The sequence below is a fragment of the Sebastes umbrosus genome, chromosome 13 (genome assembly GCF_015220745.1).
Source record: "Sebastes umbrosus isolate fSebUmb1 chromosome 13, fSebUmb1.pri, whole genome shotgun sequence".
NCBI lineage: Eukaryota > Metazoa > Chordata > Actinopteri > Perciformes > Sebastidae > Sebastes > Sebastes umbrosus.
This window is the reverse complement of record NC_051281.1, coordinates 13824967-13845430: the sequence shown is the minus strand read 5'-3', so window position 1 is coordinate 13845430 and position 20464 is coordinate 13824967. Positions and strand designations below refer to the sequence as shown.

At 39.8% G+C, this 20464-nt stretch overlaps 1 protein-coding gene across 2 annotated transcripts; it reads left to right on the top strand.

The window, feature by feature from the left end:
• Positions 1-2146: 2146 nt before the first annotated feature.
• prpf40a (PRP40 pre-mRNA processing factor 40 homolog A) lies at positions 2147-20369 on the top strand. Of its 2 annotated transcripts, XM_037790230.1 has the most exons (27): positions 2183-2288; positions 6472-6552; positions 6700-6843; positions 8587-8670; positions 9249-9267; positions 9372-9391; positions 9537-9578; positions 9721-9831; positions 10542-10662; positions 10948-10972; positions 11197-11412; positions 11652-11757; positions 13335-13399; positions 13502-13666; positions 15033-15141; positions 15471-15621; positions 16021-16154; positions 16406-16520; positions 17043-17134; positions 17282-17398; positions 17621-17758; positions 17943-18038; positions 18127-18213; positions 18357-18447; positions 18812-18873; positions 18950-19105; positions 19750-20369. In XM_037790230.1, exons 1-27 carry the CDS (start codon positions 2286-2288, stop codon positions 19837-19839), a joined length of 2640 nt encoding a protein of 879 aa, XP_037646158.1. In that variant the 5' UTR covers positions 2183-2285; the 3' UTR covers positions 19840-20369. The 2 variants fall into 2 exon arrangements, with proteins under 2 accessions (XP_037646159.1, XP_037646158.1); XM_037790231.1 differs by lacking the exon at positions 6472-6552 and having other exon boundaries at positions 2147-2288.
• Positions 20370-20464: the final 95 nt, after the last annotated feature.

The following is a 20464-nucleotide window of genomic DNA, read 5'->3' as shown; positions in this document are numbered from 1 at the left end:
TTCTTTTGCTAATTTCTTGTGGAGATGACTCAGTTGTTGCATATTATTGTATTTTTCTGGAACCCATACAGCAGGGGTCAGCAACCTGCGGCTCCGGAGCCACATGCAGCTCTTTAGCCCCTCTCCAGTGGCTCCCTGTGAATTTTCAAAAAAGGAAATGAATAACTGTTTTTTGTTTACTTTTTCATTTATTATTGTTGTAGGTCTTTGGTACGACGGTACGACGGTACGACGGTATGACGGTACGACGGTACGACGGTACGATGGAGTATTAGGGCCACATTGAGGAAAAAAAAAAATCTGAGATTACGAGAATAAAGTCAGAACTTTACGAGAAAAAAAGTCGTAATATTACGAGAATAAAGTCATAAAAATAAAGTAGTAATTTTACGTGTTATTTTCTTTTTTTCTCGTAAAGTTCTGACTTTATTCTCGTAATATTACGACTTTTTTTCTCGTAAAGTTCTGACTTTATTCTCGTAATATTACGACTTTTTTTCTCGTAAAGTTATGACTTTATTCTCGTAATATTACGACTTTTTTTCTCGTAAAGTTATGACTTTATTCTCGTAATATTCAAAAAAATTTTATCGTTAAGTTATGACTTTATTCTCGTCATATTACGACTTTTTTCTCATTAAGTTATGACTTTATTTTCGTAATATTACGAAAACAATTTCGGAAAGTTATGACTTTATTCTCGTAATATTACGACTTTTTTTCTTGTTAAGTTATGACTTTATTCTCGCAATATTACGACTTTTTTCATAAAGTTATGACTTTATTCTCGTAATATCCCATTTTTTTTTCATAAAGTTATGACTTTATTCTCGCAATATTAAAAAAAATTCTCGTAAAGTTATGACTTTATTCTCGTAATATTACAACTTTTTTTCACGTAAAGTTATGACTTTATTCTCGCAATATTAAAAAAAAATTCTCGTAAAGTTATTACTTTATTCTCGTAATATTACAACTTTTTTTCTCATAAAGTTATGACTTTATTCACATAATATTACGACCTTTTTTTCTTGTGATATTATGACTTTAATCTGGAAATCTCAGATGTTTTTTCCCTCAGTGTGGCCCTAATACTCCGTAGTACATTTGCCCTTTGGCCCTCACTGCATAAGACTTATATACTATATACTTAGACTATAAACTGTGTTAACTTCATCATAATGTACAGCAATATACAGAGCAATGCAAGAATGGAATTCACTCCCAAATCATATTACACAACAAAATACTATATATGGTTTTAAAAAAACACTAAAAGAGCATTACTTAAGAAGAAACTTTAGTAATTAATAAGTATTCTTTGGTGTGTAAGGGTATTATAGGGCATTCCATGTTAAATGATGATATTTATCTTGTTAGATCATGATAGATTCAGTCGGAGCCTTTCTATTTTCTTTGTGTTTTTTTTTTTTTACGTGTATTATGATGTGTTATGTTAGTGTATGAGTAGTGTGAATGTGTATTTTTGTACTGTCACCATGTAAACTATGTGGACCCCTGGAAAAATAGTAAATAATATGAGAATAAAGTTATAAGAATAAAGTAGTAATTTTACATGTAGTTTTCTTTTTTTCTCGTAAAGTTCTGACTTTATTCTCGTAATATTACGACTTTTTTTCTCGTAAAGTTATTACTTTATTCTCATAATATTCCAACTTTTTTCTCATAAAGTTATGACTTTATTCTCGTAATATTACAACTTTTTTTATTGTTAAGTTATGACTTTATCTCGTAATATTACGACTTTTTTCTCATAAAGTTATGACTTTATTCTCGTAATATTACAACTTTTTTTATCGTTAAGTTATGACTTTATCTCGTAATATTACGACTTTTTTCTCATAAAGTTATGACTTTATTTTCGTAAAAAAACACTAAAAGAGCATTACTTAAGAAGAAACTTTAGTAATTAGTAAGTAGAGAAATAGCTGCTGCTATGCAAAAGCTAATGGAGATCTAAATAAACAAACAAACAAACAATGCTCAAATGTTTTGTGGCTCCAGACAGATTTTCTTCTTTTCTTTTTTGCCTAAAATGTCTCTTTGGATAGTAAAGGTTGCTGACCCCTGCCATACACTCACAGGATCACAACATCACCACTCTGTTTGTCATTTATTGCGCATCTCTGCGTATCATCACCGCAGAATGACGCTACTGGCTCTTTGACCTTTGACCTCTGTGACGCGGAGGCAGCTCGACCAATCGCGTTGCTCGTTGTTGAGAGGCGCTCCGGTTACCAGGAGGTCCACACTCTCTCGTCAACATGGTGAGTAACAACCATTCAAAAGATTATCTCATTTACAGCGCGTTAAAAGTCAATAACCGAGACGAGTGTACGTGTACCTAATCCATGTTTAGTTGACGACCAACTCTTTGTCTTGATGATGTCATAATAACGTCCTTGAGTCCTTTAAACATCACAGGTTAGCACGTCGTGTTAGCACTGAGCTAACATAGCGGGCACACTCATGGTCCCGACTATAACCTGGAGCTGATGCTTATCATTAAATAAAAGGTAGATACCACTAACATGCAGTCAGCTTTGGTTACATATAACATTAATAAACACGTCTAAAGGTATTCATAAACTTAAATAACGAATAGTTGGTTAACTAGTATGCTTAAATCATTATTCTTCACCAGGGTTTAGACGGAGTCTGTTGTCATTCATTACTTCACACGTTTACCTAGAAAGTTAGCTTTACTCACATAGTGAAGGAGAGATTATAATGATAATACATGCGTGTTATCAATGAGAATTAACAGGTAAATGGAGAAAGTAACCTGCTGTTAGAGAGCCTGTAAAGTTATCTTAAATAATGTCACATATCTAGAGGACTTCTTCACAAATGAATGAGTTGCTGCAGATAACACATGCACCTTATAATCAGCGTTAAAGGGGTGTTTTTAGACTTTTAATTCACTCTTTGTGTAACTAAATGTGGAGCATTTAATCCCTCATAGTCTGTGTTTATAGAAGTATATTAAGATTAAAGATGTGAGAGCACAAAACTAATTACTCAACTTTTGAGAGCACACAGGACACACTGGATTAAAAATTAGGGTTAGTAATCTTGCAAAACTAGCACGAATACGCGACATTTTAACAATTATCCAACCGAAAAACCCAGCCCAGTGTTGCCAACTCTTTTTCCAATTAAAGTGATGTCAGCACTAGCTCCAAAAGTCGCTAAATCTAGTGAGAAAGTTGCCAACACTGACAGCCTCGTCCCTTCAGGCCTCCCTCCAAAGTCACTCCCCAAAAATGATCATTATGAACATAAACACATCATAATTAAACAGCTATTGTTAGTACTCACAGCTGTCAAGCTAGCAGCTTGTGGAAGACTCAGGTGAAGCGGTGCGTTGAGGTACACGTAGACAGGTAAGGCAAGGCAAGGCAAGGCAGCTTTATTTGTATAGCACATTTCAACAACAGGGCAATTCAAAGTGCTTTACATAAACATTCAAGAACATTGCGACAAAGTGCAAAAGAACATTAAGACATAATTAAAACAGTTATAAAAACATTAAAACATTAATCCGGTAGCCCGGATTGAAGGGGTTTATACAGCCACAGATACCAGATTTCTTTCTTCTTTTTTTGTTGGAACATTTGATTTATTGATTGCTGTCAGGATATAATGAGAATTTCAACAAAATATAACAAAAAAATGTTTTTGAAGATTACCAACTCTACCTTTAAAGTGGCAGTAGGCAGTAGGTTTTTGGCATCATTGGGCAAAAATTCCATAATAACCTTTCAGCATATTGTAATTCAAGTGTTCTGAGAGAAAACTAGACATCTGCACCTCCTCATGGTTCTGTTTTCAGTTTTTAAAAATCTACGCCCGTGACGGGAGACTTTGACCAATCACAGGTCATTTCATTGAGAGAACGTTCCTATTGGCTGTGCTCCGGTCATGTGACCGGAACTTGGCGTTCCTTCACCAGATTTCACATTGGCGGCAGCGTCACAAGCTTTCTCATTTTACAGCAAAACCGTACACTACAAGATGATTCTGAAAACATTTGAGGCAAGAAATAGTAATTAACTTAACACAATATTGAGTCATATTTGATCAGCGCGGCCTAGTTTGGTCGGAGTTCGCAAGTGATTGACAGCCGGCTCTCATAGACGGCAGCTGGACAGCGGACCTCAGACCAGCTCTTACTGGTTGTTTTCCTCCGGTATGTGAAATCTTGCAGATACCGTTAGGTACACCGGAGGACTCGTAGGCACATGATTTTTTTCAGGTTACCTGTTTCATGTACTACTCTCATGATATAGCGACCGTTTTATAAAAATAACTTTTTTTAATCATATTTGCTCCAATCTCGCCTACTTCAGGTTTAAGAGATGATTGAAGCAAGCACGAGGAATTATGTAGCTACATTTGAGTCAACAATTCTCACACTCGTAGTGATTAAAAGTTGCTAGTACTCACTTTAGCAGTCTGAGATTTTGCAGCAGTTGGCATCCTTAACGCACCTCCATCCTTGGCTCTTTTTGGTATCTGTTGACTGCACAGCCAATTACTGTTGTTGGGGAGCAAGCTGAACTTGTAGTCTATCTTCATGCGATTAAAAGCCGCAGACTTGTTGAGTATGCAGATGGCGTCGTGAGCATTGTCCATAACCACAAACTCTATCCAGTGCAAACACAACATAACATAACAACGATGCTCTATTACAATCAAAAACATGCAGAATACTACGAGCTTAGCACCAATGGGAGTTCATCAATGCCTCCTTCTGGATATAGTCTCCCTCTATGTCCATTTCTGTTTTTAAAAAAGTCGTGAAATTAGTCCAGTACTCTCATAAAACCAAAGTAGACATTTCCCTCCCTCCACACTAAATAAAGGCCTATTTTTTTTACACTGGCTTCTACTTACCCTGTTCTCTGTAACTGTGTGATCCCCACCTGTCTATCCTCTATAGAATATGCTCCACTGTCCCTTTTTCATGGTAGTGGTCACAATGACCTGTTGGATGTTTTCCCAGATAATGAAAAGTGTCACGTTAAGGTTGCTGCGCCTTCTACTTCTTACCATACCTACTTTGGATACTATTTTGGATTGAGTGTAGATGTCGTCCTTTTTTTTGTACTATTCCAATACTGTTACCACTGTTGATTTAATCTTTCTCCACACTATGCTTTTACCCTCTGATTTTTATAGTAATTGATTTTGAGTTCGACATTTTCCTTTTTAATTGCGAGGAGTCACATGAATGTGATATTTCTTTTCCTTGACTAACTATTCTTGAATTGCTGAACAAATAAGGGATAATGTACAGCGAGCTGGTCATTGTGAAATAAACCACGACAGGGAGAGGCCGCTACCTTAAGGAGTTTATTTCTATTTATTCTATTACGCTACATAGAAATTAATAATTTGACACAACAATGATCCTCCAGAGTCCGACATCAGAACTGCGCCCATAACAGCGGTCTACTATAAAGAAATAACAGACCAAAGAACGCCGTGATTGACCAATCAGAATTGAGTATTCAACAAATTCATGTTATAAGTGTTCATAAAGCATCCTCATTATTACTGGCTGTCTTGTGATGCTTGCGTGCTGATACAGACTCACTACATATGAGTATTTTGACATACCTTTATGAATGAGCTAGGCAACAGTAAAGGGATTCATTTTACCAGAATTTGGCTGAACTTCAATCCACTGTGCAGATCCAGTCCACACGCAAACAATAATTGAAATTGTAGGCTAAAAGATAAGGCATAAAATATGTAAATCACATGTTGTCCTAAACAGTCATATGGTCGCCTATCATTCCTTCCTTATATTCAAAAGCTGACTTGAGTCCTTGTGTGGACCTTGAAAAAGAAATGACTTTGATATCCAGAGACCTTTTGCAATCTCAGGTGCTCAGAAGCTGTCAAAACAGCTGGAAAAACATGGAAAGAGCAGAAACGAGCGAGCGCATAATCAGGATTGCCTGTTCAAATCTCTTTCTGCTCTCACAAATCCGTGCCTGTGCTTTCTCAAATCTTTTATCGTCAACATACTTCCATAACGCTAGTTGCACCAAGCTAAAATAAATGCAGGCTAGAGGTGTTGAGTTGACCTAATTGTTATTTTGGAGGCTGTAGTTTGTGGTGCTGTTGAATTGTTCTGCCTTATATACTGAGAGGTGTTTCTTATATTTTGTCCACCCTCCTTTTTAGGAATATTGTGGAATAATACTAAATAAATTTAAACTAAAAGTAATAACATTTAGGTTGTGCATGTCATGATAAAACTTTCATTTTATCTTAACTAACTGTAATAGTGTAGCATGGAAATCTAAACATTTTAAACACTTATTTGGAGAAACAGCCATGGTGGCTTTATTGAATTAAGCGCACTGCTAGTTACGCGTTACACCACAGGCTGTTGTGAGTTCACTAACTCTGTGTGGTGTTTCTTATTCATGACAGTCTTCATCGGACGCTAATAATGGCCAGAGCCAAGCGCCACCTTATCCAGGTGTACCGCCCTCAGGGATACCTCCCCCATTTGTAAGTCAGCGACAGATATGTTCATGACAATTAGCTTTACACCAGTCGTCATACAGGGTTGAACTCAGAGTGGTATATATTAAACGTCTTCATTAATGTTTAATCTAATCTAATGCATCTTTCCTCTCTCCATATTAATTTGTCTAGATGGGACCACCAGGAATACCGCCTCATTTCCCTCCCATCGGGATGCCCCCTATGGGACAGCGACCGCCCAGCATGACCCCTATGCCTCCTGGTATCATTCCCCCTGGTATAATGCCACCGATGGGGGCTCCACCAATGGGACAGGTGAGCCTTTTAGGAAGCTTGTAGGTTTTCTCTGTTTTGTTGGATTTGTTAGTTGTAAGGGCTTGGTGGCCAGTCTGTCTGCTATTTATCCTGCTCCCGAGTCAAACAAGGACACTTTACATATCCCAAAACAGATAAATGAAAAAGCTAGATGGCAGATGTTATTACTTTAATAAAGAAAGATGCTTGATGCAGATTTTTTCCACAATATATATTTGACAATATTGTATTGATACACGGACGTCAAGTATCGATCTTTTATCATATAAACTATTAACCTCTTAATAATTTGGCCGCTACTCTGTCTTTCAGAGGATGTAGCGGGCTCAGCGTTAAAGCTAGAGTGAAGATGCTGGTATCATATGAAACTAGAAAATCAAGGGAATCAATTGGTACCAACATGTCTAGCTTGTCGGGAAGAACGCTAAATAACGCTCCAAAGTTATGTTAAAAATGAGTAAACACAATTAATTGCAATAAATCTTATCGCAATACTCAGCATATTGCAAAATGTTTAAAATCGTAATTGTATCGTGACTCGTGATTTAATATCGTATAGTGGGGCCTCCGGTGATTCCCACCCCTAACAATATTGTACTTATCAAAGTAATGACTGAGATATCGGAAAGCATCAACATCACTAAAAAATGGTCAGACTGGGCACGACACATGAATGGTCAGATGAACAAACCTCCAGGTTGGTCAGGCTTATTTGGAAAAGAACCAAAGGCAAAACATCCATCCCAGTTTACAGACTGATTTCCTGGTTTAACTTTGACCCACTGAACTTGTCATAGATGTGTGCACTCATGGATTTTCCTGTGCAATGAGGGATGATTAATAGAGACATTATAGTGCGCTCATTTTTTGTTTACCTCAAAATAAAGTGGCAGCTAACCTAGGAAAAGGCTCAAAGTCTCAAAGTCCTCTAAAGCAGTGGTTCTCTACCTGGGGGGTCGTGAGATAATATCAGGGGGTCGTTAGATGGTTGTGGAGAACAACATAAAATAATATTAAAAATAATGTATCATATTTTAGACTGGGAATGTGTTTTTACTTTACATCTTTTGTTCCAGTGATATAATTTGCTTTAGAACAGATTTTATTGAATGTTTGTTACAGTCAAAGTGTGCGTGCACATCATTTTCTGACGGGGGATTTCCGGCAGGTCAGGGGGAGAGAAGAGTCACAAACAAAACATTATATTATTTATCCTACGATTACTAATCAGAATATTCACAGTGATCACTCAAAATCAGCAGGGGGAGGTGCGTAGAAACAGCTAGGCGAGGCGGTCGTGTCTCGAAAAAGTTGAGAACCACTGCTCTAAAGAGACGCCATATAACTTGTGCATCGTTTGACTGAATACTGCTGAAGTAGTGACACTCTTTTCTTATCTTTTACATAAAAAATGGGGCATTTTTAGCAAGCATATGTGGTCCTGTCATGCATATAAATAGGTGTGATACTGGGGGGTGTTTGAGAAAGGTGCCAGCAACACCAGTCTAAAAAGGTGGCGAGGGGATGTAGTTTGGTGTCTTTCTGCTTCACAGATCGCAAGCTGTGGCATCACACCATTAAATAACACACACAGCAGACTCGGTTTCAGTCTCACCTTCTCCCCCTAGTTGCAAGCAGCAGACACCAACACCCTGTCTCACACTGCGTCTTAATACTTCTTCCTCCTTCCACTGGGTGGTATGGAAATGCCAGATGAATATTTCATGATGCTTCTTTTATTAGATGCCAGGCATGATGCCACCTATGATGCCAGGGATGATGATGCCCCCTCGCATGCCAGCTGCGGCCGTACAACCGACGGGACCGGTAACTCTCCTCGCTACTTTTTCCATCAGTGCTCTGCTTTACACTTCTTAAAATACACCGCAATCTGTGAAATGCTAAGTGAATCATTTGCACTGTTGGATATGAAATTATGTCATTCCATTAAAAAAAAAAAAAAAAGAATTGACCAGAAACAGCTGAAAAACATCATTAAATACAGTGACTGATTAAAATGAACACCTGCCTGCAATATTCCCATTATTGTCACTTTTTTGTTTTGGCTCTGGTTCAGCTGTGAATCCCTGTGAGCATAATGAAACACATGAGCCCTTCCCTGTTGATCTTCTGTTAATTTTTCTTTTATACTGAGAGGTAAGCAGGATATGCAAATGAGCAATCTGATGTATTAATTTGTGACAACATCCAGAGATCATAAGACATCCACTTTATCATCACAAGTGTATTTTTGCATCTTGAGGGTATGGAGAGTCGTACTAATTAGTAAAGCTCTGTCAGTTCCTGTGTATTGTGAATGATGAGTCTGTATTCCCGGCTGAATTTATCGTTTGTGAGTGTTTCTCTGGGAAACAATCCACTAATAAAATTGTTTTTTTCCACAGCCTGGTGTCGACTCCGCAGGTAAGGTCCTTAATTTGTCACTTTACTTAAAATCATATTCCTGCATGTTTTGTTTTCGTTAGAAGTAAAGCGTCATGACTGATTTGTGTCTTTTTCCTTCACAGCTGCTGCACCTGGAACAGCTGTAAGTGTAACATAATTTTTTTTTATATGCAGTTATTGCAAGTTTACAATTTTGGCAATTTAGAGTTCTCCTCATTTACTCCAGAGTTTCGCCTTCTCAATAACTGCAGTCTACCAACATTTCATTTGTTTCTTTGTCCCTGCAGAGTACCACAAATGGATCTCCACAGGACGACCAGCCAAAGAAGGTTTGTGCACGTTGAAAATGGAAAGATAGATGTGAAACACTTGACAATATTAACTAGGAGCCAAAGTTAAATGGTTTCTTGCTTTGTTTTTTTTTTAACACACTGAAACAGCTGATTTATGTTTTGTTTTTGTCCGCCTCAGAAGTCCCTGTGGACAGAACACAAATCACTGGATGGGAAAACCTATTTTTACAATACAGACACTAAGCAGTCCACATGGGAGAAACCGGATGATCTCAAATCCCCTGCAGAGGTACGAACCATTATCACTTACATAACATGTTTAAAGCTGCTAAATTCAAAATTCAGAGCCTGAAGCAAACAACTATTTGCTATGTAAAGATATACTGGAGTAATGGCATCCTGAGCAGAAGATGAAGTCACTCTCCCTCTGTGTATGTTGTTGTTTTTGTACAATCAATAGAAATCTTCTCAAAATTGCAACCTACTGCAATTTTTGGCTTTTTTTTTGCAGGAGGCACAATATTTGTTAAAGCGAAATGTGTCGAAATACTATTTTAAATTAAATATTGTTGTGCTGCAGAGATGTCCTGGCCAAGACATCATATTTTACAGACTTAAGAAAACATCTTTGTTTGGTACAGATCCCTGAAAAAAAAATCACTATAATCCCTCAATCATAGAAATGCTGAATTTTAACATTTACTTGTAAAGTTCCCCCAGGTAATCTTTTGTTTACTGACTTACATATGCACATACATTTTACACCACATCTTAATACCCTGTTTTACTTTTAGATTTTATCAGGGGCTGTGCACATTAATCAAAATCAGTTAAATTGTAAATGTACCAGATTCAGCCAGGGTTGACTGTTTTCATTGCAGTCCATAAAAGGCCAGTAGTTAAATAAGTATTTTCATATGGATCCTAACATCACACTAGTTATCTTTGTTCAGTGTATTACAACTGAAATACTTTTCCTTTTGTTCTGCCACCTTCTAGCAAATGCTGTCTAAATGCCCGTGGAAGGAGTACAAGTCGGACACGGGGAAGCCTTATTATTACAACTCTCAGACGAAGGAGTCCAGATGGACCAAACCCAAAGAGCTGGAGGATCTGGAAGGTAAAGAGCTGCTGTCTGATGATGTCACACCTGTTGTGTGAGAAAGGCGGTGAGCTGTGCTGCGCTATAGATGAGCCTTTAACAGCATGATGAATGGTCGGCCGCTGGCTTGTTTGACGTATAACGCCGCCATGCATTCGAGGGGGTTTGGGCATCATTGATGTACAGGAAAAGAAAACACATTGTGGCTCCTGCAGTATATATATCTGTGTTGTTCTCTTATCTGCAGCATGCTTTGAAATGAAAACACGTACCCTAAAAGCTATCTCCTCTTGTTTATTCCAGCTATGATCAAAGCAGAGGAGAACGGGTAAGAGCTTCCTGTTTACCTGCAGTTACTCTTCACTGCTGCATGTATTATAAACAACAAATACAACGTTTATTGAAAATGAGATCCCTCCATGATCAAATCCCTTTTTATATTATTATGAATGATTTTCGTGTGTAGTGACCCTTTATATTCCGGTCAGCTACACTGTCCTGCTATTCTTCCCATCATGTGGTGTGGTTTGACCCGTCACAATCTGATTTCAGGACGGTGGACGTGATGGCTCCCAGCATCGCAGCAGCTCCTGCAGTGCAAGCAGATAATACAGCCACTATGGCAACCGTAATGGAGGCAGAAACTGCAACAGCGGTCTCAGAGGAGCTCCTGTCTCAGGCGGCGGTGCATCACACAGCTGAGGTCAAGACTGCAGATGCACCTGTGGCTTCCTCAGAGAGCCTCGCAGCCACAGAGGCCACAGCCAGGTAAACAGCCATGTCTCCAGTACTCAGACATTCACCGTATACATTAAGCCAGAACCACAACAGAGTCATAATGACGCTAATGTACACAGCACCCTTTCAGCTTAATGTATTCACGGATGAGGAGGTGTATTCTTGTGTCTCATAAATTTATTTAATGTATCACATCCACCGATGTGATAAATGCTCTTAAATGCTTCATGCAAACACAGCTAAGTGAACGCATTAACGTCCTCCCTCAGTGTCGAAGTCCCAAAAGAAGAACGGCCAGAACTTCAGAAGAAAACGTACAAGTGGAACACGAAGGAGGAGGCCAAGCAGGCTTTCAAAGAGCTGCTGAAGGAGAAGGTGAGTCGGGCTGTCACATGGTGTTAACATGTAGATGAACTAGAGGCCACACACTGTAGGAGGCTCTCTGTCACCCTGTAGTGCATGTTCGTGACATTTAGCAGGTCAAATACAAAAAAATCAGTCAGCACATACATTAGTATCCGTTAATGTGCTTTTACTGTAGCTGTGAGCAGCACCATGAATACTTTACCTCCTTTTACATGTGCCATCGCCGCTACAAAGACTATAGGGCCGACTATAAATATAATCAAGGTTAGCTAGTTGTTCATCGAATATGAGCTTGTTGTTTTAAAATGGAGCAAATGTTTAGTCCCTTCTGGTTGAAAGTTCTGGTTGTGCAATACATTTTAGTGGAGCTGCAACGATTAATCGATTAGTTCTCAACTATTAAATTAATCGCAAACTATTTTCAATTAATCAAGTAAGTTTGAGTAAAAATTCTCTGATTCCAGCTTCTTAAATGTGAATATTTTCTGGTTTCTTTACTCCTCTATGACAGTAAACTGAATATCTTTGAGTTGTGGACAAAACAAGACATTTGAGGACGTCATCTTGGGATTTTGGGAAACACTGATTGACATTTTCTGACATTTTCTAGACCAAACAACTAATTGATTAATAGATAAAATAATGGATAGTTGCAGCCCTACATTTTAGCTGATAATTTAATCATGATACAGTCTTGTTATTATTATATCGCAAAATGTTTAAAATCACAATAAGATCGTATCGTGACTGAAGTATCATCGTGTGGCCTCTGGGGATTCCAACCCCTGTTACATTATATACTGCATATAAATGATATAACTCCAACAAGTGTTTTGATGATTGAGTTGTACACCATTATACATAGGTCTGTTTTTAAGGTTCATTTCATCACGTCAGTCCCTCATAAAGCCTGTCGTGTTTACCAGCACATCCTTTGCATTGTGATCTGGATCTAATCCCCGTCCCTCCTCGTGAGCCCCTGGGAGGTTTTAGCTCAATTGTTAAGCTTCACCTCCTGTTGCCGTGGATGTGTTGTGTCGCAAAAGCGGCCTAGCGCCACCCACCTTGAACGCTGCTATATTTAGGCTCTTTTTAATTTTGTGCACAAAGCTCTCCTCTGAGATTGCTCGCCATTTCCTGCAAGATCTTAATAGCTCTGTCTTTCTGATTAGCTTTATTGGATCAAAGGCACGGGGCTGGCTGGGATTAAGACAGTGAGAGAGAGAGAGAGTGGCACGCCTCAGTGAGTTAGAATAACTGTGACAATTTACAAGACAGACACGCGGTGGAATCGGTCTATAATGGATGAAGGAGTCACTCCCTGAGAGAGGCAAGTGGCAGAAGGGGCGCTTACATAAGTCCTCAGTGGCACAGCTTTGAATTGTTGTCTCTCCACACCTCTTAACCAGCCATCGATTAGTAATAAAGTAAATGTTTTGACTTTTAGAGACAAAGCAGCACAACTCATTGTTCCTCTACCAAACAAAGGGTAATAAAACAAATCAATTTTTCCCCGATCTGTTGCATGAAATTGTTTTTCACATGTCAATTTAACTTGACTTAGAGTTGTATTCTCTGTATTTCAGGGTGTGTCTTCAAACTCCTCTTGGGAACAAGCTATGAAAATGATAATCAATGATCCTCGCTACAGGTAAACTTCTCTCCTGGGATCAGTTTCATCCTATTTACAACAATGGTAGGTGATAACAATGCCCATCTGACCGCTAATTCTCACTTCTCCTTGTCAACAAAGCGCACTTCCCAAGCTGAGTGAGAAGAAACAGGCGTTCAACGCCTACAAAGTCCAAACAGAGAAGGAGGAAAAGGAGGAGGCCAGAATTAAATACAAGGAGTCCAAAGAGACCTTTCAGAGGTTCTTAGAGAACCACGACAAGATGACCTCCACCACCAGATACAAGTAAGAGCTGCAGTTATCTCACCAAGTTTTTTTTTTCCTGTATTGAGTTGTGGCTCCCTGTATTGTCAATACGGTTATGCAGATGGGATCAGTGAAAGGTCGCCTATGGCTTGTGCACGGCACCGTGCAGTTACAGCACAGTTAGCTTCCTCTTAAACCGCTGTGACCTGTTGGCTCTCATCACTCTGTGGTTAACATAACATAATGCACAATTTAGTGAGTGGGTGGACATTGGGAACATTGTGATTAATTGGTTCTGACGTCTTTGATTTGGATGTAATTCACAACCTAAGTGCTCTGTTTTATCCTCTCTCACCGTTTTAAATTCATTTCACACGAGTGCTGCAACGATTAATCGATTAGTGGTCAACTATTAAATGGATCGCCAACTATTTTGATAATCTATTAATTAGTTTGAGTAATTTTTTAAAAGGAAAAAGCGAATATTTTCTGGTTTCTTTTTACTCCTCTATGACAATTAACTGAATATCTTTGAGTTTAAGACAAAACAAGACATTTGAGGACGTCACCTTGGGCTTTGAGAAACACTGATCGACATTTCAACCATTTTCGGACATTTTATAGACCAAACACCTAATCTATTAATCGACAAAATAATCTACACATTAATCAACAATAATTTTTAGTTGCGGCCGTATTTCACACATATAATTGCAACAGAGATGAAACTACAACTAGAAATACCATCTTTTCTGCTAAATGTGTACTAAATCAGTTTTTTTCACTTATAGATATGTAGTAAGGAGTTGTGCATTAGACATTATACCAGCGACATATAAAATGCTTCAGGTCTGGTTCTTGGTCTTGCGTGAGATCCAGTTCACCAGCCCTCTTTGCTTTGGCGTTTGTGTGAAAGTCATCGTGACAGACGGATGGGACGGACCGATCGACTGGTGACCTTGACAACGAGCCAGTTCCAGAGTTCTTCTAGCAGGGGGGTTGTTGTGGTGACGGGCTGTAATCTGGGAGGACACACAACAGGCAGCTGGACTGGATACTGGCTGTCTGTGTGTGTGTCTGTGTGTGTGTGTGTCTCCTTAGATTTAATACCTTATTCCAGTGCAGTCAACCACTGCGACTCCTCTGACCGTCAAGTTTCAAGGAAACTAGATATTTTTAGTACACATCACGAGCTGCACTTCTTAAGAAGTTCAACTGTACTTTTCCATTTTTTATTAACATGTAAGGAGTTTTATATAAATTCTACACAACTGTGCATCCGACGGCTTGCACTAAACGTTAGAAACCAACGTGTCAGAGGTAAATTTTGCCTGTGAAATGCTGCCCTCATGTGGGTTACTGTATGAAAATCTCCTAAACGTGTCTGTGTTTCCTTTTAATCCAGGAAAGCAGAACAGATGTTCAATGAGCAGGAGGTGTGGAGCTGTGTGCCAGAGAGAGACCGGCTGGAGATCTATGAAGACGTATTGTTCTACCTCGCTAAGAAAGAGAAGGTAAGGCTTCATTCTACAGTTGAGACAAAACTCAACTCAGCTCAAGGCCCAGACACACCAAATCCACATCATAGAACTAGCGGCGATGAAGGTCGACTGTTGTGTCGCCTCCCGTCGCCTGTGTGGTGGCCAAAATGTTGCACTCAAACACACAGCAAAGACTACAGCCGACGGACAGTTAGCACACGGGCAGACTAGATCCGACAGACGTTCACCAAAGGTGGTGTGTCAGGGCCTTTAGTATGTGAAGAGACTTGCAGTCTTCATCTGTCAGTATCATAAATGATGTTGTGAACATCCTGCTTTCCTCCTCTACAAACTGTTTCCAGGAGCAAGCCAAGCAGCTAAGAAAGAGGAACTGGGAAGCTCTGAAGAACATTTTGGACAACATGGCCAACGTCACATACCGCACCACCTGGTCTGAGGCCCAGCAATACCTGCTAGACAACCCCACCTTTGCAGAGGATGAGGAGCTGCAGAGTACGAGAGAAGTCTTTATTCACCTAATTAGTTTGAAACAGATTGTAGTGAGAAGTTTCTACCTCACTTTATTTGCAATAACCATAAGTTCACTTGGTTCTAGGGCTGCAATTAATTATGAATCATTATTTTCATTGTTGATTAATCTGTTGAGTATTTTCTCGATTAAAGATATTCAGGTTACTGTCACAGAGGAGTAAAGAAACCACATAATATTCACTTTTAAGAAGCTGGAATCAGAATTTTAAATTTCCTAAAAGATTACTCAAATGTATTAATCGATTATCAAAATAGTTCAATAGTTGACAACTGATCAATTAATCATTGCAGCTCTACTTGGTTCTATGTGTAAGCTATCCTCAGTTCTCCCTGTTGATAAGTGTTGTTACCTGCCAACAGATATGGACAAAGAGGACGCTCTCATTTGTTTTGAGGAGCACATCCGGGCGCTGGAGAAGGAGGAGGAAGAGGAGAAACAGAAGACTCTCCTCAGGGAGAGGAGGCGACAACGCAAGAACAGAGAGGCCTTCCAGGTGAGAGGGAGCGAAAACATGTGCAACTCAAAACAGTTATAAACCGGAAGTCACCACGTTGGGAAAGAAATGACGGCTTGACGTCCTAAATTGACTCATCCTGTCACATTTCTCACATTGCAAAAGCAAATTGTTGCTTTCAAGGTCCAATAATAATCTAAATCCAAGTCACAAAAGAGACACATTCTATTTGTCTAACCGTTGGATATCAGTTGCTGAGCTGAATTCATATTTTGTTGTTTTTCTCTCAGAAATTCCTGGACGAGCTCCACGACCACGGCCAGCTTCACTCCATGTCTGCCTGGATGGAGATGTACCCGACCCTGAGCTCAGACATCCGCTTCGCCAACATGCTGGGCCAGCCGGGTAGGACAGCAGGCCGCCGCACACGTGGCTTCACACGCCCGCACGGGCTGAACGCTCTGAAGCACGTGGATGAGATATGCAGACAACAGCACATGACATGAACACAGAAACACAGAAACAAACACAGCTCAGCATGTAAATACTGTATGAACCACAACAGTGCTCTGATGCATATGTTTCCTTTTACCCCATTCATTTTAGATAAGTTTTTATATAATTTTAACACGTGACAAAACATTCAGCACACAGATGACAGACGTTTTAGCAACCTGGTTGTGGTCTGCTGTTAGACCCAGGGCTGGGCAATATATCAATTTTCTCATTGTAGTGATGTGAGACTAGATATCCTCTTTGGTAAAAGCACCGACGGTCAACCATAAAATATCGTCTCAATATCGAGGCATTTGGTAAAAAATATTGTGATATTTGATTTTCTCCATATCGCCCAGCCCTAGTTGGACCCTGTTGGTTAATATATATTTTTTCGTCTACATCTTTTGACTTACCCCGTCTATCCTGCAGGCTCCACTCCTCTAGATCTGTTCAAATTCTACGTGGAAGACTTGAAGGCCCGCTACCACGATGAGAAGAGGATCATCAAAGATATTCTTAAAGTAAGATCATCATGTACCTCTGGTTAAAATCGTATTTATATCTGGCATAGTGTCATGCGAGCAACCTGATCACTTCACATCTGCTCATATCCGTGTTTCTTTTATGTCATACAAGTTGTTAATCCTGTTCTTCCTGTGTGCTGCCAGGACAAAGGCTTCCTGGTGGAAGTCAACACTACCTTTGATGACTTTGGATCAGTCATCAGCTCAGACAAGAGAGCCACCACACTGGACGCAGGAAACATCAAGCTGGCATTCAACAGTGTAAGACTCCTCTCCTACATACAGTACATGTTTCCTCACTAGCTTTTTCTCACATCCTACACAGTCCCTTAAGAAGAACACAAGTACATGACGGGAGAACATTTTGAGTAACTTAGCTTAAACTCTCCTTTAACTTATGTTAAGGTCTTTTCTCTGTTGTTTTTATATTCTCTTTGTTTATATTTATTAAATTAACCCATTCTGTAACCTCTTTCTGTGCAGTTACTGGAGAAGGCTGAAGCCAGAGAGAGGGAGCGAGAGAAGGAGGAGGCCAGGAAGATGAAGAGGAAAGAAGCAGCCTTTAAAAACATGCTGAAGCTGGCCACACCGCCACTGGAGCCGGAGACTGCATGGGAGTCGGTACGTCTTCTATGCTGAATATATTCTGTTGGTCTCAAAGCACCGTCTATTTCATATTTACATCACTCACCCTGCTATTCAGTTCAAATAAATTCAAAATTATTTGTAAAAGCAATACACACAGTAGCTTGTCTTCCCTGCTTTGATTGTACTTAGTATGTCGTCGTACTTGTGATGATTTCAGATCAGAGACAGATTCTTAAAGGAATCGGCCTTTGAGGACGTGACTCTGGAGTCGGAGAGGAAGAGGATATTCAAAGACTTCATGCACGTCTTAGAGGTACGTCTGTCTGGACAGTGGGAACGGGCTGAATCTATCAATCTAGATGACGAAGGTGATGATGGACGTCGTGTTTTTATTTTAACAGCATGAATGCCAACATCACCACTCTAAGACAAAGAAGCACTCGAAGAAGTCCAAGAAGCACCACAGGAAACGGTCCCGCTCTCGATCGGTTAGTAGTCCTCCTCGCCGCTGTGCTTAGACAAGACAACAATTTAGCAGTTAATAATCTACAAGAATACCTCTGCCTTTATCTCAATACTCCATATCATGCCTCGTTAATCTCTGAATTACTCCACTTTAATGTGTCGACAGGGCTCAGAGTCTGAGGACGAGGAATACCACAAGAAGAAAAAGAGGTCGCAGTCCAAATCTCCGTCCGAACGCTCGTCTAGTGGAGAATCTGGTGAGTTGCTTTCAAAGTTTAAATAAAATAACGGATATTTTGCCTCCATAAATCCTTCAAACCAGCAGAGCGCTCCTGTGCTGTCAGTAACATCCAATCACAACATGCACTATTGATGATGAAAGCCCTCCTTTGCATGCTGCTGTTGTTGCAGGTTTGTAGCGAGGTAGCAGACCTCCAGACAGCCAAAACTAGCTCTTTGTGTCAAGTGTACAAACATTATGAGAATATTAGCTCAGGGAAATGTCCGGCTCCATGAACAACATAGTAGAATAGCCCGACTGGCTCAGATTATCTATTTTGTCATCGTATGGAAGAAGTGCAGACCTTTTGACATTTACTGACATTTTCTGTCCGAAACCAGAGAGAAGCTATAAAAAATCCAAGAAGCACAAGAAGAAGGGCAAGAAGAGACGTCACAAGTCTGTAAGTATACAGGAAGAATCCACGTATTGTGTAAATATAATCTGAATGTGCACTGATGGCGATTATGACCTTCCAGGCGTCGCCAGAGACCGACAACGAGAAGAAAGGAAGAGACCGCGATGGAAAGCGCGAGAAGGACTTAGACAGAGATAAAGAGAACGACAAGTCTCGGGGGAAGCCTCGCTCCGACTCTAAACAGAAGTCTCCGAAAAGAAAAGCGGCAAAAGAGGAGGTCGGTTTCTTTATTACTCTATAAATATAGATTTTTTGGACTCTAGCAAAGTGTTTTAATGGCTGTTGTTATGGTTACCTGGTGTTGAAGGAGATTTAACTAGTAAAAGTTACCATGTAAAGTATGTTTTAGAACAAGTTTTGGGGAGGTAACCACTGTCTTTTAGAGGTCGCCCTGTGAAAACTCAGGCCTGTGTCGTCGGAGTGTTGCATTGAATAAGTAGCAGTGACCTTCGTAGTGCATTCGGACGCCTCGGTTCCTCAACATAGTGGAAGAGTAACTGTACATTTGTGTAAATATGTAAAAAAAAGTCTTGTTAGCGAGGGTGTTTGGCCACGTCTGCCGTTCATGGATGCATTTATGCCGGCGTTGCACAACCTGACGCCTCATTAATCACACCTTACAAAGGAGATAACGGCGCACACTCTGGCGTTACAAGCCAAAAACTCAGTCTTCCCGGTCTACATGTGAACATTGAAGACGGAAATCTTCACCCTGGTTGGACTTTTACAAAAGCGCCGTTTCCAGCGTCCTAAAACGCCGTTTGGTGTGGACGAAATGCCAAAACGCATAAAAAAACACCTGTCAAGATGTTTATATAATACCGTATACTGAGTGTTTTGTGTTTTGTGTGTTGTATTCAGGGCGGCTGGGATACGTCAGGCAGCGAGCTGAGTGAAGGAGAGCTGGAGAAAAGGAGAAGAACTTTACTGGAACAGCTGGATGCACCTTGATGATCACACTTATCGGTCTCTGTACACTTCTCCAAACATGCATTCCCCTCCGAGCTCATCTGACTGTACTGGGCATCACCACCCTGGACGGACCGTGTGACACAACACCGTTCTCCGGTATTTATGGGAATGTGCGACACTGAGCTTACACACTTATTCGGTGACTAATTTGATATCAGGAAACTGATCAGCTGATCAACCTTAAATGTCAGGTTGTCTTTTTTTGTTGCTTTTGTTAGTATTTTTTAGTTGACTGTAGTTGTACATGTTTTCCATTGCCAATGATTTTTATATTCTGTTAAAAGTAAATCTTTAATGTCACACTGGCCGTCTTTCACCGGGAAAAGCAGAAGAAATGAGCTTCAATGCAACATCTCTGGACACGCTCAGAGATAATGAAACAATATTTTTGGTTTGGTCTAACTTAACTGCAGCTGTGTTCATGAGGAATGATCCAAAAAAGGTTTTAATTGGAGCATATGTTAAAATTGATATACTGTAGTGAAATGTAATAAAAGACTTTCAATGGATGACGTCTGGAACTGGATACTTTCAGAGATCAATACTGTCATAGGCAAATGTTCTCTTTTATACACTTTGTGTTATTTGTATAATTTCTTACATT

Bases quoted from the DNA above. Each gene is read 5' to 3' on its own strand.
- prpf40a (XM_037790230.1), top strand. The intron at 9,392-9,536 runs GTAAGTGTAACA...TTGTCCCTGCAG, and splicing joins CTGCTGCACCTGGAACAGCT to AGTACCACAAATGGATCTCC. The intron at 18,039-18,126 runs GTACGTCTGTCT...TTATTTTAACAG, and splicing joins ACTTCATGCACGTCTTAGAG to CATGAATGCCAACATCACCA.